This window comes from Quercus robur, chromosome 4 (genome assembly GCF_932294415.1).
Source record: "Quercus robur chromosome 4, dhQueRobu3.1, whole genome shotgun sequence".
Taxonomy (NCBI): domain Eukaryota; kingdom Viridiplantae; phylum Streptophyta; class Magnoliopsida; order Fagales; family Fagaceae; genus Quercus; species Quercus robur.
In genome coordinates, this window is record NC_065537.1 from 83996986 (window position 1) to 84016414 (window position 19429).

The 19429-nt window shown below is 35.2% G+C and overlaps 1 protein-coding gene and 1 long non-coding RNA gene across 52 annotated transcripts; one reads left to right on the forward strand and one right to left on the reverse strand.

Annotated features, from left to right (window-relative positions):
* Positions 1 to 995: 995 nt before the first annotated feature.
* LOC126724069 (putative disease resistance RPP13-like protein 1) lies at positions 996 to 14501 on the reverse strand. Of its 50 annotated transcripts, none has more exons than XM_050428248.1 (21): positions 9792 to 12826; positions 9561 to 9618; positions 9373 to 9478; positions 8992 to 9261; positions 8269 to 8389; positions 8068 to 8160; positions 7794 to 7851; positions 7535 to 7673; positions 7309 to 7408; positions 6007 to 6433; positions 5620 to 5918; positions 5239 to 5508; positions 4551 to 4671; positions 4285 to 4399; positions 4082 to 4139; positions 3823 to 3961; positions 3597 to 3696; positions 2897 to 2961; positions 2287 to 2640; positions 2100 to 2177; positions 996 to 1657 (listed from the first exon to the last, which is right to left on the reverse strand). In XM_050428248.1, exon 1 carries the CDS (start codon positions 12687 to 12689, stop codon positions 10026 to 10028), a length of 2664 nt encoding a protein of 887 aa, XP_050284205.1. In that variant the 5' UTR covers positions 12690 to 12826; the 3' UTR covers positions 996 to 1657; positions 2100 to 2177; positions 2287 to 2640; positions 2897 to 2961; positions 3597 to 3696; positions 3823 to 3961; positions 4082 to 4139; positions 4285 to 4399; positions 4551 to 4671; positions 5239 to 5508; positions 5620 to 5918; positions 6007 to 6433; positions 7309 to 7408; positions 7535 to 7673; positions 7794 to 7851; positions 8068 to 8160; positions 8269 to 8389; positions 8992 to 9261; positions 9373 to 9478; positions 9561 to 9618; positions 9792 to 10025. The 50 variants fall into 50 exon arrangements, 46 of the variants coding, with proteins under 46 accessions (XP_050284205.1, XP_050284210.1, XP_050284203.1 ...); XM_050428253.1 differs by having other exon boundaries at positions 3823 to 3955; positions 4285 to 4448; XM_050428246.1 differs by having other exon boundaries at positions 4285 to 4448.
* Positions 14502 to 16608: 2107 nt separating this feature from the next.
* Positions 16609 to 19394, forward strand: LOC126724077 (uncharacterized). 2 transcript variants are annotated; one of them, XR_007654598.1, is made up of 3 exons: positions 16609 to 16936; positions 18008 to 18097; positions 19123 to 19394. It is a non-coding gene; the product is annotated as an uncharacterized LOC126724077 (long non-coding RNA). The 2 variants fall into 2 exon arrangements; XR_007654597.1 differs by lacking the exon at positions 19123 to 19394 and adding an exon at positions 18700 to 19009.
* Positions 19395 to 19429: the final 35 nt, after the last annotated feature.

Genomic DNA, 19429 nt, shown 5'->3' on the forward strand with positions numbered 1-19429 from the left:
TCTTAATAGAATATATATTATGAACTTGGCATTATTTGTGAAGACTTTTTTTTTTTTTTTTTGAGAAATATTTGTGAAGACTTGGACCCAACTAAGGCTGAGGACTTGGCGTCAACTACCTTTTACAAATTAGTATCTAGTTCCTTCTTGGAAAGTGTTTCACATAGTGAATGCTACTTTATGTCACTAGTATTATAAATTTTGCAATATTTTAGATAATCTATACCACGAGAGTGGGAAATTTCTCTTTGTTAACTAAAATCGAATTAAAAATAAATGTGGGATTTTTTTTTTTTTTTTTTTTTTTATTTTCATTGAGGAAAGAAAAAGGACTCGAGGGTACGTATGTACTTTCACTAGAGAGGTAAAAATGCAATGAATATTATGAATTAAGGATGGATCTCGAAGGTTATATTGGCAAACTGAGGAGCCGAATTTACATCTCTATTGTCTATACGCAAAAGAGAAAGAATGATGCTAGAAATACTATAAAATTTATATTTTAGAAATACGCAAAAGGTTATGCAGTAAAATGTGTAATATTGTAAAGTTGTGATTTACAACTATTTTTTGTTGGCTTTAATTCCATGCCAAATTTGATTGTGATGGGCAAAAAATACTAAAATAGTTTGGAATTCTTACAACAAGAGAATTGAAGTTCTTCAAAAAGACTACTTAACATTCTTATATTTGAGAATAAAGACCCAAATATCTCTTACTTGCAACATAAATTGGATAAATCATACAACATTGTCGTATCTATTTGTGTAAAATAAAGTACTTTGAGATCATTATGAGCTCTAAAACATGTAGTATTGAAATTCAATTCACTAGCAAATTGGCACTTCTCTATAGCTATGCCTTCAAACCGCTTAGTATTTTAAATCTTGAACTGGTATTAATTTTGAAGGAAACATTAGGCATTCCTATGCTTTATAAAAAACAAAAAGAAGCCTATGAAGCTAACTGAAAAGACAACTGCCAATCATCATAGATGAGCACAATATAGATACCATAACATATGGAACTTAATTAGTACTAGAAATAAGTTGAATACATGATAGCATCAAGGGATATTTTTGGATTAGGTGAGTAAATTGAATCATGTGGAGCAATTGCCTATTATACTGTTGTTAGAAGCTGCAAATATGTTCCACATTTTATGTCTGAAACCTGTGAAAGAGTTTGCAAATATTTTAAAAATAATCATTGGTTGGAAGTCAAAATCTTATACAAAGAAACATAATTAATTGAACAAAGCTGACAACCACAAAGCACCTTCTTGTTGGGGGAAAACCTATTAGTCTAGTACTGATATAGGAGAGCCTCAAGATTGACTTTGATCCTTCAAGGAACAGGACTTGAGCATTTTTGTGGTAGTAGCCAGATTTTCCATCTTTCTCTATTTCAGGCACCATGGCATCGGCATAGGACAATATAAAGTTCTTGAGGTACAAAAGGGAATTGGGAAGCTTCTGCTAGTGAGGACAGCAACTACATCAAGAGTGCTGAGTCGTTTGGGCCATCTAGAGTTGAAGCGAAAAACCAAAAAATAGCACTATGTTCCCAAGAGATAACTTCTCATCTTCACGTCCGCCACCAATTTCAAAATGTCAAATAAAGCCTTTGCGAGCCCATCACAATGAGTTTGTTGCATCTGGTGATGAAAATTGGATTTAAAACTAGGCATATGAAATATACAATTTTCCTTCCCTATATTGCAAAATGGAATGCTTCAGTTTTTTCTTGTTAAAAATACACCTTGGATGATGGATTTTTAAATAAAAACATTATTTTAATCAACAAGAGAGGATTAGATCCAATGGAGCATAATATTCCAAAAATGGCTAGTAAATTTTTCTAGGAACAAAGGATGTACAATTCTTCTCTATTTCTATTATAATGACAATCAGCTAAATGGTTTAAAGTATATGAGCTAATGCCATTCAGTTCCATAATCCATTCAGAATGGATTTTGATCTTGGCCTTGACAATGTGTTGTACAGAGAATTAAAAGGATAGGTGATGGTCAGGAATATGTTTAACGAGTACCAACAAAAAAGAGAACTGATGCTGATCCATGTCTTTTTGGCATGTACCTGGCTGTAAGATGAAATTCTGTATTTGATAAACAACTTGGTTGCGTAACAGCATTATACTCCTCGCATGTAGTGGGTCTGCAAAACCAGTTTAAGCATCCACAAATGAGAAGAATCCAAGAATTAAAGAAATGTGGAGCAATTGTTAAATCAAAGCATACCCTACCAGATTGTGTAGAATATATACCTGACTATAACATTCATTTGATGTAGCAAGCCTACAGTTTTGTGAATGGTAGAATGTATTGGAGATAGGGTTAACTAGCCATAGCTCTCAATATCGACCATGTCATAGTCTTTGGTACTGTGTGAGTGGTCTTGCAGCAACTATATGCATCCCCTCTTTCCAGACGACTGATGAGACTAGCATACGGACTCGAGAGGTCTTGGTCGATGAGGTCCAGAATCTTATATTTAAGGTAATAGCAACCATAAGTCCAATGTCCCCTTCCTTGAATATGGTATTTGCGTCGAGCATTCGGATCATACCATGTCAGTAATGGACTTGGCGGAGCCTTAGGTGGCACTGGAATAATGAGTCCTGTTGAGATCAAACCTAGATGTTTTAAGATAATAAGAGACTGACATTACTAACTTAGCTAGCAGAGCAAATTTCTTCCAAAGAAGTTTTTGTTAATGTATTATATGCTGTGAATCAATATATATATTTGTTTTCCAATATAGAGGCTGAAATTTTAAGCTACTTTGGCTAAAGTTCCCTTATTAGAGATGGGTTTTATGATTCCCATTGTTGAAAAAAGAAAAAAAGAAAAAAGAAGTGAGTTGGAGTAACTAACAATAAGATCATTGTCAAAAGCTACAAAATTGTTGAGGAAACTTGGATCAGAGTTTGGCCACAGTTCTGCAGGGCATCAAAAATAAATGCTAAGGTCAATGGCCTTAGGAGAAAAAAATACAAACAAGTAGATCTGTGTAATATTCAATACAAAATGGAAAAATATGTATATTTTGGTCATGGACCTCCCAGATAGATTTGTATCTCTATTACATTTAGAGTATCAGGTAATTTATCTCTATTACATTTAGTGGCAAAAATCAAACTATATTAAACAGACATGGCAACAAGCCCTACATAAGCAACATTTTGAGAAGTTTCTTAATTTTCACATTATTGTGATCAATGATAATTAGCAATGAATTATGGTAATTATGAAGATCATGGTCAAAAGCCCCAAAGTTGTTGAGAGAATTTTTATCAAGATCTACCAAAGATATTATAAATGCACAACCCTGTGGTTCATAATAACTCACATCCTTTCCAACATAGCACCCCCCCCCCCCCCCCACCCCACCCCCAAAAAGAAAAAATTTTCAAGAATTGGATCAGAGCAATCCTGCTATAAGGTTTCAACATGTAGTCAAGAGTTTTTTGTGAAACTCCTACCTGTCCTTGACTATTTAATTAAATCTAGAAAAAAAAAAAAAAAAAAAGGTATGAAACTTGGAAGTGCAGTGATGTAGGGATAGATGGAGTACCTGGTTAGTTTGGAGTGCTGCCACTGTTAGTACTCCATTAACAATACCTTTTCTCCTGAATTTCCTAACCTTACTTCTCTCACCAAGCAAACAACAAGTCCTACAAAATATAAATGGCAATCAACACCTATGTGCAATAGGAACACCAGTATAATTGCAGAAAAGTCCCTTGATATTCACATAGAAAATAATCGAGTTGTAGACATTTCAAGATCATGATTCATACTTGATTAGCTTGGAGGACATGTTCTTTTAATCAAATTTCAGTGCTAAAAATGAGGACCACCTGTGGTCATTCTTGCCATTGCTCTTGGAAGTCTTGTCTGGAAAAAAAGTAAACACAAGCCCTCAAGGCCAACCTGCAGCTTCAGCAAGTACAAAAGCTTAGGAAAATTCTCTGTAGAAAATTAGAAATATCGAAAGAAGGATCAGGTGGTGCAGCAGCTTGCTGAAATATTGATGGGAAGATGAGGTTAAATACTTACAGGAAGTATTGGGTGTGGTCCGTGCAGAGGGAGGTTGGGTAGGCTGGCTGCAGGCACCCTGGAATTTAAAGCAAGGTAATAATTTTCAAAATCACAAACTGAAATCTCATACGACTATTGACAGCATATTGTTGTTTGAAAACATGTAGAATAGTGCAGCACCCCTTGAAAATAAATTAAGAAAGAAAAGTAAAGAGAATAACAAAAATCAAAGCAGATTTGGAATTGTCTTTCATTCCAAGGCATAACATGTATCCATGAACTTAAGATTTGCCTGCAATTCGCTCCTAGAAATATAGCCATCCCTACCTCCTCATGCTAATCCCATGAACATTATAAAAGTCAAACAGCAATTGCTGGTAGTCAGCTGATAAATCCATAACATTCACAAAAAAAAAATAACAAGGATTATCGATAGTCAAGCAAATGCCTAATTTAGTAGTAACCAAAAAACAAAGTCAGAAGATACTATTAATCATTTGAAATTCCCAGGGTGCCAAGTTAAATAATTGTCTAAATAATGAACAAGCTTATTCTGCAATGGACCACATTAATGCCTCTTCCTAGGACTGGTCAATAAATTGCTATTTCTGCAAAAGAAAAAGAGAATAAATAACAATCATGGTTCTATCGTTCACTAAAAAATTATTTCAAATAAATAATAAACTAATAAATGCATCAAATCACTTATTCAGTATCTAGCTGTCCCATGTTACATCATTCCATAACTTTTCCAATGAATAGGGAAGATGAAAGCTGAATTATTTATTTTTTTGGGTTATATTGTGATACATGAATTTTTGTTTGGAATTAAGGTTTAGTTGACTTCAGTATTAATAACAAAAGCAAAAAATTCAACTCCAGGGAACATTCTAGTAAATCTATAAGAAATGCAGGGGAAGAAATGAGTGGAGAAAAAATATTGGCCTGACCAAAAATAAAAGGCATAAATGCATAATTAAATAACTAAAACCAAGGAAATAGAATTTTTTTTTCTAATACACAATAATCTTCTTGTTATTTCATAAATGAACAGATTATTGGGAGAGAGAAATTCTCTTTCAAAAAACATGTTTTTACTGCTTCTTGAAGCACATTTCAGTTATGGCACCAAATCAATATGACAATTTGCCAGTTTCTGTACAACAAGTACTTACCAAACTGTAATATTATGTTGCTGCATGTGAATGAAGAAAACAGGTGATGAGGACTTTGTCTACACTTTCAGTTTCATATGATCATCATCGATTAATATGATGGTGAAGTGAGCAATCTTGCTCCATTCTTTTCCCCTCTTCTCATCGCAGCACTGTTCCTTCAACAAAGGAGACTACTCATCAATCCTCAGTGTCGCAGCCCATCTCTCTAGATAACAAGTACTTGAGCTCAAGGTAGAAAGTGATTGTCGCACCATTCCTCAGCCAGTCCTTTATTAAGTGAAAATTTTTTCAGATATATTTATCAAAAAGATAAACGTACAAATAAATATAAATGTAATCAAACGAAAATGGGTAGAGTGCAACACTACAACACATTACCTGACTATAAAACAGGGGCGTGGGTCACAATTGATATCTATAAATTCATAAAAGCTATGTTTTCAGTCAAATCGAAAAGCTGAAATTGGACTATGAGGCATCATTCTGCATTTCACAACATTACACCACTGTATATACAGTCCAAATATGAAGTAAACAGAACATGCTAACAGGACAGATGTCATTGCAGCTCATCGGATGTAATTTAGCAATCTGGAAGTTTTGATTGCAGGAGGCTTACTTGGTTTTGTATACTATTGTCTGAGGCCTCAACATTCACACATTTTGTGTCTGAAAACCTACAGAAGAATTGATAAAGATTTAAAAATCATTTATGATTGCAGGTCCAAAGTTTATTACCAACAAACACAAATCAATTAAACAAACCTAACAACCACAGAGCATCTCTAGCTTTAAAAAGAATATTAATAATTGCTGGTAATGACATGAGTGTGCCAATTGGTGTTGAAATCCCATGCCATTGAGTGATGTCAGATGTGGAAATGAAATGTCGAGGCGGATAAGAGAAGGGGGCAACAACGCCTCCTCCGGAAAGGAACCCACTTCTCTGCCGTAATACCGAATTATAATTTCTCTGAGAGAGTGAAGACTCTGAGAAAGAGTTTCTCGCACGACACGATTTCAAGCATTTGTAAATTGGAGGGCAAACCCCCTTCAGGAAATGATTCCAGTTCTGGACAATTCATCAAGGCCAATTCATGAAGAGCCGAAGGACTAGGAAGTGAAGCAACAAGCTGGGGACAATATCTAATTTCAATAACACTTAAAGAAGGAAGTAAACTGGGCAGATTTCCTGTAAGCAACAAGCAGAGTGGACTCAGGATCTACATATTTGTGCAGTGTAAGTTATTGTCAACTTGTTGTAACCACGGATTTAAGTTGAAATGCCCTTACAAGTACAATAACTTCTTCCGATTTCTTGTTTTCCGATTTCTAAATAAATGCAAATGAAATTTATTTTTTATTTTTTATTTTTTTTTTGAGATAGTTTTAACTTATAACTTCTGTTCTTAATAATTGCTGAAATGAAATAAATTGTAATGTATGTTAAATTTAACTAATTGTGGACCTGATAAATTTTTTAGAATGGTCTCATCAAATTTATTTTTTGCAATTTGAACTAATTTAAAATAACTTTCCCAATCGCAATTTTTTCACTCCTTCAGTCCAAACTGAAAAACATATCTCAAAAATTAATAAAGCTCTACAAAACTACAATTCAAAATAAATTTAAAAAAAAAAAAAGAAAAAGAAAAAAAAGAACTCACATGAATGAGAGAGAATCGATGTTCTTGGTTTGATTGGATAGTCGTGCATGTCCAAAATTGGAGATTCATTCTCTATTTATGAAGATCATGGTCAAAAGCCCCAAAGTTGTTGAGAGAATTTTTATCAGGATCTACCAAAGATATTATAAATGCACAACCCCTGTGGTTCATAACAACTTCCATCCTTTCCAACATGGCACCACCCCCCTCCCCCCCCAAAAAAAAAAAAAAAAAAAAAATTTCAAGAACTGGATCAGAGCAATCCTGCTATAAAGTTTTAACATGTAGTCAAGAGTTTTTTGTGAAACTCCTACCTGTCCTTGACTATTTAATTAAATCTGAAAAAAAAAAAATGGATATGAAACTTGGAAGTGCAGTGATATAGGGATAGATGAAGTACCTGGTTAGTTTGGAGTGCTGCCACTGTTAGTACTCCTTTAACAATACCTTTTCTCCTGAATTTTCTAACCTTACTTCTCTCACCAAGCAAACAACAAGTCCTACAAAATATAAATGGAAATCAACACCTATGTGCAATAGGAACAACAGTATAATTGCAGAAAAGTCCCTTGATATTCACATAGAAAATAATCGAGTTGTAGACATTTCAAGATCATGATTCATACTCGATTAGCTTGGAGGACATGTTCTTTTAATCAAATTTCAGTGCTAAAAATGAGGACCACCTGTGGTCATTCTTGCCATTGCTCTTGGGAGTCTTGTCTGGAAAAAAAGTAAACACAAGCCGTCAAGGCCAACCTGCAACTTCAGCAAGTACAAAAGCTTAGGAAAATTCTCTGTAGAAAATTAGAAATATCGAAAGAAGGATGAGGTGGTGCAGCTGCTTGCTGAAATATTGATGGGAAGATGAGGTTAAATACTTACAGGAAGTATTGGGTGTGGTCCGTGCAGAGGGAGGTTGGGTAGGCTGGCTGCGGGCACCCTGGAATTTAAAGCAAGGTAATAATTTTCAAAATCACAAACTGAAATCTCATACGACTATTGATAGCATATTGTTGTTTGAAAACATGTAGAATAGTGCAGCACCCCCTGAAAATAAATTAAGAAAGAAAAGTAAAGAGAATAACAAAAATCAAAGTAGATTCGGAACTGTCTTTCATTCCAAGGCATAACTTGTATCCATGAACTTAAGATTCACCTGGAGTTCGCTCCTAGAAATATAGCCATCCCTACCTCCTCATTCTAATCCCATGAACATTATAAAAGTCAAACAGCAATTGCTGGTAGTCAGCTGATAAATCCATAACATTCACAAAAAAAAAAAAAAAAAAACAAGGATTATTGATAGTCAAGCAAATGCTTAATTCAGTAGTAACCAAAAAACAAAGTCAGAACATACCATCAATCATTTGAAATTCCCAGGGTGCCAAGTTAAATAATTGTCTAAATAATGAACAAGCTTATTCTGCAATGGACCACATTAATGCCTCTTCCCAGGACTGGTCAATAAATTGCTATTTCTGCAAAAGAAAAAGGGAATAAATAACAATCATGGTTCTATTGTTCACTAAAAAATTATTTCAAATAAATAATAAACTAATAAATGCATCAAATCACTTATTCATTATCTAGCTGTCCCATGTTACATCATTCCATAACTTTTCCAATGAATAGGGAAGATGAAAGCTGAATTTTTTTTTTTTTTTTCTTTGAGTTATATTGTGATACATGAATTTTTGTTTGGAATTAATGTTTAGTTGACTTCAGTATTAATAACAAAAGCAAAAAATTCAGCTCCAGGGAACATTCTAGTGAATCTATAAGAAAGGAACATTCTAGTGAATCTATAAGAAATGCAGGGGAAGAAATGAGTTGAGAAAAAATATTGGCCTGACCAAAAATAAAAGGCATAAATGCATAACTAAATAACTAAAACCAAGGAAATAGAATTTTTTTCTTTCTAATACACAATAATCTTCTTGTTATTTCATAAATGAACAGATTATTGGGAGAGAGAAATTCTCACTCAAAAAACATGTTTTTACTGCTTCTTGAAGCACATTTCAGTTATGGTGCCAAATCAATATGACAATTTGCCAGTTTCTGTACAACAAGTACTTACCAAACTGTAATATTATGTTGCTGCATGTGAATGAAGAAAACAAGTGATGAGGACTTTGTCTACACTTTCAGTTTCATATGATCATCATCGATTAATATGATGGTGAAGTGAGCAATCTTGCTCCATTCTTTTCCCCTCTTCTCATCGCAGCACTGTTCCTTCAACAAAGGAGACTACTCATCAATCCTCAGTGTCGCAGCCCATCTCTCTAGATAACATGTACTTGAGCTCAAGGCAGAAAGTGATTGTCGCACCATTCCTCATCCAGTCCTTTATTAAGTGAAAAAATTTTCAGATATATTTATCAAAAAGATAAACGTACAAATAAATATAAATGTAATCAAACTAAAATGGGTAGAGTGCAACACTACAACACATTACCTGACTATAAAACAGGGGCGTGGGTCACAATTGATATCTATAAATTCATAAAAGCTATGTTTTCAGTCAAATCGAGAAGCTAAAATTGGAGCTATGAGGCATCATTCTGCATTTCACAAACAGAAATGTCATTGCAGCTCATCGGATGTAATTTAGCAGTCTGGAAGTTTTGATTGCAGGAGGCTTACTTGTTTTTGTATACTATTGTCTGAGGCCTCAACATTCACACATTTTGTGTCTGAAAACCTACAGAAGAATTGATAAAGATTTAAAAATCATTTATGATTGCAAGCCCAAAGTTTATTACCAACAAACACAAATCAATTAAACAAACCTACAGAGCATCTCTAGCTTTAAAAAGCATATTAATAATTCAGAATTAAACAGAAGAAAGTACAAATTAGTGCAGAAACAAATACCTTATGTGATTACTTCACGGTCAATCCTTATGATGGGGATATGAGAAATTTTGCGCCATTCTTTTCCATTCTTTCTCCGATACCGCTTTTTTAGCAAAGGGCACTTATAAATATCTAGAATAGAAAGGGAGACGGGAAAGCACTCTTCTGGTAAGCGCTGGAGGTTATCGCAGTTCAAAATCTCCAACTGTTTAAGCAAGGTAAGGTGTTGAAATCCCTTGCCATTGAGTGATGTCAGATGTGGAAAAGAAATGTCGAGGCGGATAAGAGAAGAAGGCAACAACGCCTCCTCTGGATAAGAGATGGGAGGAGGGTGTGCATACCTTCAGCAAGTGACTTCAACTTTTTACAGCCAGCAATAGAAATCTGTGTCAAATTTGGGGCGCACAGTCCCCCGATGGGAAAGGATACAAAATTAGGGCAGGAATGGATGGTCAATTTAGTGAGAGAAGTTAGATCCAATAGAGATTTATCTGATGCCGAAAGAGATTCAAGATTATCAGAATACCTAATTTCGACAGATTTGAGTTTTGGGAAAAACTCTAATGGTAAAGACCAAAGTGAACCAGGACCTCTCTCTACGTTCAAGCTCTCAACTGATGGATAGTGACGGCCCCCTGGCAACTGAAGCACTCCATTGATTTGGAGTGTTTTTAAAGTAGTGGGTAGACCACCTTCGGGGAGAGACGCATGGCAACCTCCAACTGCGAGACTTTGCAGCTTAGGTGATAATTCATTCAACGCCACTAAATCCTTATCCAAAGTATATACAATCAAGGTCAATTCATGAAGAGCCGAAGGACTAGGAAGTGAAGCAACGAGCTGGGGACAATATCTAATTTCAATTACACTTAAAGAAGGAAGTAAACTGGGCAGATTTCCTGTAAGCTTTGGACATCCGATAATGCGAAGCTCTCGGAGGGTTGGGAAAACTCCGCCTTCAAATATAAACCATTCCTTCCACTCTGGCATCCATTTAAATGTTAATTTTTCTAGGGATTTGAATGGCTTATTAGTTGCCCAAGAGCCATCCCCGTAGAACTCACTATCCACACATGATACTCTGCCCAAACCTTCAATTGAGAGCTGCCCAAGTGGAGGCAAGGAGGAACAGTATCTACAATCGTCAAGCTTTAGGGACACCATATTAGAGAATGAACATGCTCCTAACCAACTTGGATATTCTGCCCCATAATAAGATATGATGGAGAGAGATTTCAAGTTCGTATGAGGACACAACTGCTCAAGCACTTCTCTTTCTTGTCCTGAATCATAGTTCTCATGACCGCTTCCCCATTTCAACTTCAACTCTGACAAGCCCTTCTTATCCTTCAAATTAACCTCCTTTGCATCTCTTGTTTGATAAACGTTTTCCAAGTTTGATATACACAATGATCCAGAAAGATGTGGAAGCTCTCCTAACTCTTTAATGCTACTCCCACCATGTTTTTCTTTTCCCACACAAAGAGCACTTAAATTTTGAAGACTTCTTAATTTACCCATGTGCATTGGCATCCCTTTCAAAGGGGTCCCTCTTATATCTAGGTGACGTAAGTTTACGAGTCTTCCCATGTTGGTTGGCAACTCTACGAGGGAACAACAATTCCTCAATAACAAGGTTTGCAAATTATACAAACCACACACAGAATCAGGCAAGCCTTTGATAAAGGTGCCATTAAGATTCAAATAGCGAAGGTGTTTCAAATTTCCAACAGAATCGGGCAACACATTTATTAATATGTAGAGAGACAATGATAATACTCGTAAACACTTAAATGTGCATAACAAATCATTTATCTCCATTGTTGATATAAAATTAATCCTGAAATTTGACGTAGATGGCGATTTTAGTCCCAAGAATGTTCGCAAATTCTTAGCTTCATAAGACTCCTTAAATTTCTTAGGGACAACAAATTTAGTTGGAAAATATGACAAATGACGCATCTTTTTTGTAATTTCAAGTGAGTTATCAATCTCCAACCTAAAACAAAATTCTCCAGATATAAATTTTGCTAAGTCATTAAAAAGGTCATGCATTATGAAACATAGTTCATCATTATTTGATCGTTGAAAAAATGATCTCGATATTAGCTCATCAAAGTATTGTTCACCTATTTCTTCCATGCTTCCATTTCCCTTGGGTTTCAACAATAAATCTTCTGCCATCCACAACAAGACTAACTCCTCCTTTGAAAATTCAAAATCCTTTGGAAAGATTGAGCAATAAGTAAAGCATCGTTTCAAATGTGATGGGAGGTAGTTGTAGCTCAATCTTAGAGCTGGAAGGATACTACTTTCACCTCCTGGTAGATCCCATATATCACTCTCCAAAATATGATTCCACTCTCTTAGGTCTTGTTTAGATTGCAACATACCCCCAACTGCTTTTGCAGCTAAAGGCAAACCTTTACACTTACAAACAATTTTTCTACCAACTAGTTCTTTATCTAAATTCAATTCTCCATTCTTAAATGCATGCTTTGCAAATAACAACCAGCATTCTTCATCAGACAATTGCATTAGATGATGAATTGAAATAGGCTGCACAATTGTCGCAACATTTTCACTACGTGTTGTAATAATGATTTTGATCTCTTTTGCCCCACATCTAAGCATTGTAACTAACTTATCCCAAGCAATATATTCCTCATTCCAAACATCATCTAAAACAAGGAGAAACTTCTTTCCCTTTAAGCTCTCTCTTATTCTAATTTGTAACAAATTCAAGCTATGAATGTCACAGTTAGACAAAGTGATCTCTTCAAGAATAGTTTTTGCTATTCTAGAACCATCAAATGTGTCTGAAACACAAACCCATGCTTTGAGATCAAAATTCTCCTTTACTCGGTTGTCATTATATACAAGCCGAGCAAGGGTTGTTTTACCAACCCCACCCATGCCCACTATAGGAACAACACATATCTCATCACCATTTGCATTATCTAATTGCAACTTCTTAAATATCTCCTCCTTATCAATATCTCTACCATACACACCATATTCTTCAGAACAAGAAGTTGTTAATTGTCGTGGTGGTAGTGTTACTCCACCGGCAACTTCTATCAGATTATGGACCTTCTTTTGTTCTATGAGTATTTGTAATACACCTAGAACGTTTTCTAGCTTTGACTGTATCTTTTTGTCAAATAAAGTAGAGACAAAGCGCCATACCTTTTTAGTGCGGGTTTGGAGTTTAGCTTCTGACTTGGATCGTAAGGCTTCAGTGACAATCTCATCCAGAAGGTCATCTGCAACATAAATAGCATCTTTAAGCTCGTCCAGCCATTTTTTCACAGCTGAGTTTGTAAATTGCTTCTCCTCTGCATCAATGAGCACTGAGTTAGCAGATAACAGCACAAACTCCAAGTTTTGTAGCAATTTCTTATTGAGTTTCCTTCCCTTGAAGTAGTCTATGACCTCATGAGAAGCCAGTCTATCAAGTGCCACCTGAATAATTGAAGTGGCAAGTGCTTGTCCCAGGAAGACAGCCATGGTCTCTTGTTGCTTGAAGAAGGAAATAAAAAAGCCAAAGGGAAGCAATTGCAATTTAGGTAGAAAACCAGGGGAGAATGGCTTGCAAAGTGATAGATATATAATGAATGGCCCAGACCCGGTTATAAGCATGCACAACAATTGAGAAAGAATTTGGCATTACTTGCCTATTACACAAGTATTGTGAACTTTGCATTATTTGAGATAACCTAGAATGCGACAGTTGAAGACTTCACATCCAATCATATCTTTCCACCCACCCCGTAGAGAGTTTTTATTTTTTATCTTTTTTTCAACCAAAATAAAATAAAAATGTGAAAAAAAAAATGCATTGTCAATGAAGGAAAAAAAATTACCTTATAAACCAATCTCATGGATCATTCCTCTCATATTTGATGGTCCCCACACACTTGAAGACTCACATATTGTAAAAGGGATGCACCATGAGACAATCTCATAAGAAAATTTTCCTATAAATAGGGGAAAACCCACATGCTATAAGAGGATGCACCATGAAACAATCTCATAAAATAAATTTTCCTATGCATGGAGGTCATCGCATTATGCATCTCTCTCAAAAGGCAAATAACTCAGAATTTTTTTTTAATGATGAAGCCTCATCATGTTTGCTAAACGGGACCATTCTTAATTTATTACTGCCTATGAACGTGACTTTTGCTAATGGTTGGAATAAATGCTACGAATGTGACTGTTGCTGTTGGTTTGGATGAGTGCTACATTAGAATTTGAAAGTTGCCTGTTGAACTTATGTCATATTTTGGAATAAGGTAACTTGTTTTTATTGATTTGGAGTACCACCTCAATTTTAGTTAAGTAAAATTTTCCAATGAATGGAGGATTTTCTTTATCAAAACAATGATTTCTAAAACTATACAAAACAAAGAAGTAAAAAGAGAGCTGATTCTCAAACAAAGGAAATAAGCTCATCTCATATTTGAGGGAAATTAACACTGTTTTTCATATTAAACATTGAAATGCTTTCACATGATGCCCCAAAATTGCTCAAAATTTAATTAAAAATCAAAAGATAGGAAAACTGACAAGTTCATTCTTCAGTCAGAACCTAGAAGAATATATTTAATCTATTGGCATGAGAAATTGCTAGCATGATCTCCGGAGTATATGATCCTGATTATTGGTTAAAACGAAAAGGAATACCTGTCGATCAATGGGCACATCTCAATACCCTTTATAGCTTCTGAGAACCTTTTCAAATAGGGACTACAAGCTACTGTTGGACACCAACGGGATTGTTCATCACTCTTGACGCCACTATAGTTACATATTAAATTTAAGGTTTTTTTAAAATTTAATTTATTTTTTAAAATTTTCTGACATGGCTTTTAAAAAAATATTAAAATGCTGATGTAGCATTAAAAAAAAGCCAAATAATATTTTAATTGCCACATCAGCGCCAGTGCCACGTCAGTTAATAGGGTGTTCCGTCTGCTACCTAGGACTTTGCCATTAGAGCATTGATGGTAGAGACAAAAACGAGATCGCATTTTTTATTTTAGAGACTAAAAGTGGTGAAAAAAAAAAGTTAGGGACCAAGTGGAAATCACGTGAAAATGTAGGGACGAAAATGAGTTTTATGCCTAAATTTTTTTTTATATAGCCTAATAAGTTTACTCAGATGCAACCCAAAAAAAAAAAAAAAATTATTTTAAATACTTTTTGCAAGAAATGACTCGTTCAACCTTCTAGAAATATCCAATGTCCTTGTAGAGACTTGATAAAAACTGATACCTGATATTTGAGTTTAGCAAATTCTTGTATGTCTGACCATAGAGTTTCTGAGCTAACATTCATAAATGACGATTGATTCATCCTTGCAGACGCCCCACCATTAGACCTTCCTTGCCCCTTAGAAGGCTTTCCTGAAGATTGATGGCCTCCTTGGTCCTAAAAAAATATGAAACATAAAGAACAGCCTTGGGTCAAGATTTCTCCATCAAGAGTAAAATTTCATGTTACCATTTCCATTTAAGAAAATTGAGTGAATTTAGTAAAGATTTTAGATTCTAAACATCATTTAATATTTTAAGAAAAAATTTAAACTTTCTTCTGAAGAAAAAGATGCAACTTAATTGCTTTGATTGTTGTACAATTACAATGACAGACCACAAACTGAGGGAACATATGGCCTCAAGAGTTAGCTCACAAAAAGCTCAAAGCTGAAAAGCAGTAAAAGCCAAAAAAACCATAAGAAATCCTGAAACTATTGATCCATGTTTCACATACCTTTTTGTGGGTTCTGGACTGCATATTATTGGCAGCAACTTTTGAGCCAACAGCTTGAATACTTCCAAAAAAGCAGTTGAAGAAATGTGATATAGCTGGCGCAATATCATGATCCCCTACATCTCTCAAAACATCCTGCTCCAAAGGGAGTCAGTTTAATCAGACTAGGAAGGGAAGAGTGGATGTGAACAGGAAATGTGTTTCCACATGCATGTGTGCAAGCTATGCCAGACCGCCCTCTTGTAGGCAAAGTTGATGGTGTCTATCTCTAACACCAACGGCAGGAAAAAGATGTCACGTTTTACAATTGACATAGTAACATGCGACACCTCTTTGCAAATTATTGTGGTGAAACTGTGGAATTAATTGAAACAATGTAGACATTTTGTAACATCATTTATAATGTAGAAGCTGCTTAGATTATGCTTATCACCTTGAGGATGTGCTTTGCAGACCTAACAACAATCTCATTAGAACAAAGATCCCACAAATGTGGTAAATGTTTTGTCCCATCAGCCACCTGTAGCAAAGCTCCAGACATGTCAAAAGCAGTACAATCATTTGCAGAAAGATGGAAAAGTTATGAACATGACATCTTTAACACAAATAATAAATTTCAATTCAGGCATTGATTTATATATATATTTCCCATAGTTATATGCTAATATTTAAGCATTCACAAACGCTTACTTTTCCAATATAGCGAACATTAATTCCATGAGCATGGAGTGCTTCAGTTAATGTTTGTCCATCCATAGGTGAAACTTCAAGCGTGCAAAGATCTTGTACAAACTTTGGAAGCACAACATTTGTAAGATATGAACTCACTTTCCTTACATTTTCTTCATCTTCTGCTATCTCCTGGTGGAGGCAAAGGGTCAAAAACATATCAGATATTTTTTTTTCTTTTTTTTCTTTTTTTTTTTTCTGGCTGAAAATTAGCAAATTTAGAATCCAATAATCTTGACAAACAATATTAATAGGTTCAAACTTGCCTCTTGACTCCCGGACAACTTAAATTCAGTTAAGACATTAGGGTTGAAAAGAATGTCCTCATGTGGTTCAGTTTCAGATTGGGAAGAAGCACAATCCTTAACATTCTCATCCCTCCCTTCTTTTGTTACATCCTGTGAACAGAAACAGAAAGAACCACATATTGCAGATTACTAAGAGGAAATTAAGCCCCCTCCCATAAGCCTACACGTTCTCTCCCTCTCCCACTTGTCTTCTCTTTTGTAATTTCTCTCTTCTTGTTCTCACCGTCCTCCATGGCTGATCCACTGAAGGTCCTATATCCTTACCACCACTTCAAATAACCTCCTCAATAGCTTGAATCCAACAAGTATGATCTTCCATGAGTTTTGGCTGCCCCAAACAATGCTTTTAAGGTAAGTTTTCCATTGACCCACTTCCTTGATTATTTCGTTTATGGCTCAATGCTCATGTGGGGTTGATCCAATGGATGGGGATAACACTTTGGTAGGGTTAACTACGATTTTTGGGATGTGGATATGTGATCGTTGGTATTAGGGTATTCAACCATGGAGGTTTTGGGCACTTGGTTTATTGGAGGAAGGAGGGGCTGACTTTTATGTGTTTTATGATGATTTTTCTGTTTTGAGTTGAGTTGTTGTAATGATTTTTGTCATATGTAAGAAGTTGATGAAATGTTAACTATTACTTGTCATAGTGATTTGAGAATGTACTTGTGCATGCCAAGTGTTTGGTATATTGCCTATATGAGTTATGGGATTGAATTTCTTGACTCTTGTTGTGATGACTATTATATGAGGTTATTGGTTGCATTTGTAGTTGTTATCATGTGCTAAAACATGTAGCTTTGAGGTTAATCAAGTTTGAAAGTTTTTGGCATGGTATTAAGATTATAGTAATTTTATTTTGGAATTGTAAATCTATCCTTGACAGATTTGAGTAAGCTGCATTACATGATTTTTAATAAATTATAGAAAAATCATTTTGAGCCGAATTTTTTATGGTACATACTACACATATAAGAGCTTATCCATATTTAATTCAAGTTGATTGGATAACTTTTCATGAACCAAACGGTTTTTACAAAAGGGCTGACCTGCTGTGTAGTGAATCTGAAAGTACGACATTTATGTTGAGATTTTGTGAATTTACTTGAAACCCTTCTTGAGTGGGTTGACTTGTAAATTCTTACATTTTCTTCTACATTTGTTTTACTTAGTTAACTTTAATAATGGTTTGGTTTAATCTCTTGCAATAGTGTATTAAAATGCTTTGGTTGTGTTATGGTCCTTTGGATCACTTGTATGCTTGTCTGATGTCTCTTGGGAATAGGTGCCTTGGGATAGTCAAGTTAGGCTTAGGCCCTCGATTTGATTTTAGGGGACCATTTTCAATTTATGGAGACAAGTTTGAACGTACTTTGTGATAGGCCTTGTTATTGATAGGTTTGATCATTGTATTTCTAGGTTTCAAGATTCTTGGTGATGGACCTAGTAATTGGATTGCTTGCTTAGGTGGTGGTGCCTGGTTGAGGTAAAATTGGTTGGCCTCCTGAGGTAAGTAACTTTTAATGGGATTTTTGGAAAATAACCACGTTGCATAAACTTTATTTTTGGGTCAAACACATTTTGGAAAATTATTTGTGGAACTATGTTTTCTTAAAAATATTGTGTTGTGACCCTATTATATATGATTGTATATGAAAAAGCGCATCATGTTAAATATTGAATATGGGGAAATGCATGATTTGTTAGTATGGAAGAGATAAACATCTTTGATATAATTTTTGGGAATGGATTTTATGGATTTGATGCATTATTTGCAAATTCAAAAGATGTTTTATCTTGACTTGTGATATTTGAGAAATAGATAGAAAATGTTATTGACAAGAAATGATTTTGGAAAATTTGGGAACCTTGTGAATATATTGGGTATTTCAATGGTTTTTGTGAAATTACTTAAAATTGAATCGTCTTTTGAATTCATATTATCCGTGAGCTCTTTATGTTTTACCCTTGTGCCGTGACGTGTGATTACCTGGTGATTACCTAGCTAGATACTATAGTCTGTGTGACATTGGTATCTTAGCACCCGTCTTTGTGACGACATATGAGTTCCGTCTTTGTGATGGCATTGAGTTCCGTCTTTGCGATAGCAGATGAGTTCCGGCTGTGTGTCGGCGATGAGTTCCGTCTTTGTGACGGTAGATTAGTTCCGATTGTGGGTCGGCGATGAGTTCCAGCTGTGTGTCGGCGATGAGTTCCGTCTTTGTGATGGCATTGTCACGTGGCCTTGGGGTTAGATTTTCAGGTTTTAAAAGGATGTTTTGATAGCTCACAGTAAATATGTTGAAATATTTTGAGAAAGCTTGGTGCTACATTCTTTTAATCATTCTTGTAATTTTATTAAGAAAAATGGTTTTGCATGATCCAAATGGAAATTCCCAAAGTATAACATGTTTTGTAAAATGCCCATTATCACGAAACTTGCATTTCCCCTACCCCCATTAATTATGCTACTTACTGGGCTTTAGCTCATCCCACTCTCCAACAGTTTTTAAGATAAATTTGCTATACCTCAGGCATGGAGCTTGTTTTATTGGTGGTGATTGGAGCATTATGCGAATTGAGGGATTTATGCTATGATTGATTGGTGACTCAACTTTCTAAATTTATTGAGGCCATAGCTAATTCTATTGAAGGTTGGGCCCTTGAGGTTTGTTAACCTTGGGCATGGTAGGCATAGATTCTATCGTCCTGGTTGCCTTTCCTTGGAAGGATTGTGATATGATGTTGATCCATTTGGAGTTTTGGAATTCCGTGTATATTTGGAGACATTATTTGTAATTCGTATTGTTTGCAAATGTGTTATAGAGTTTTGACTTATAA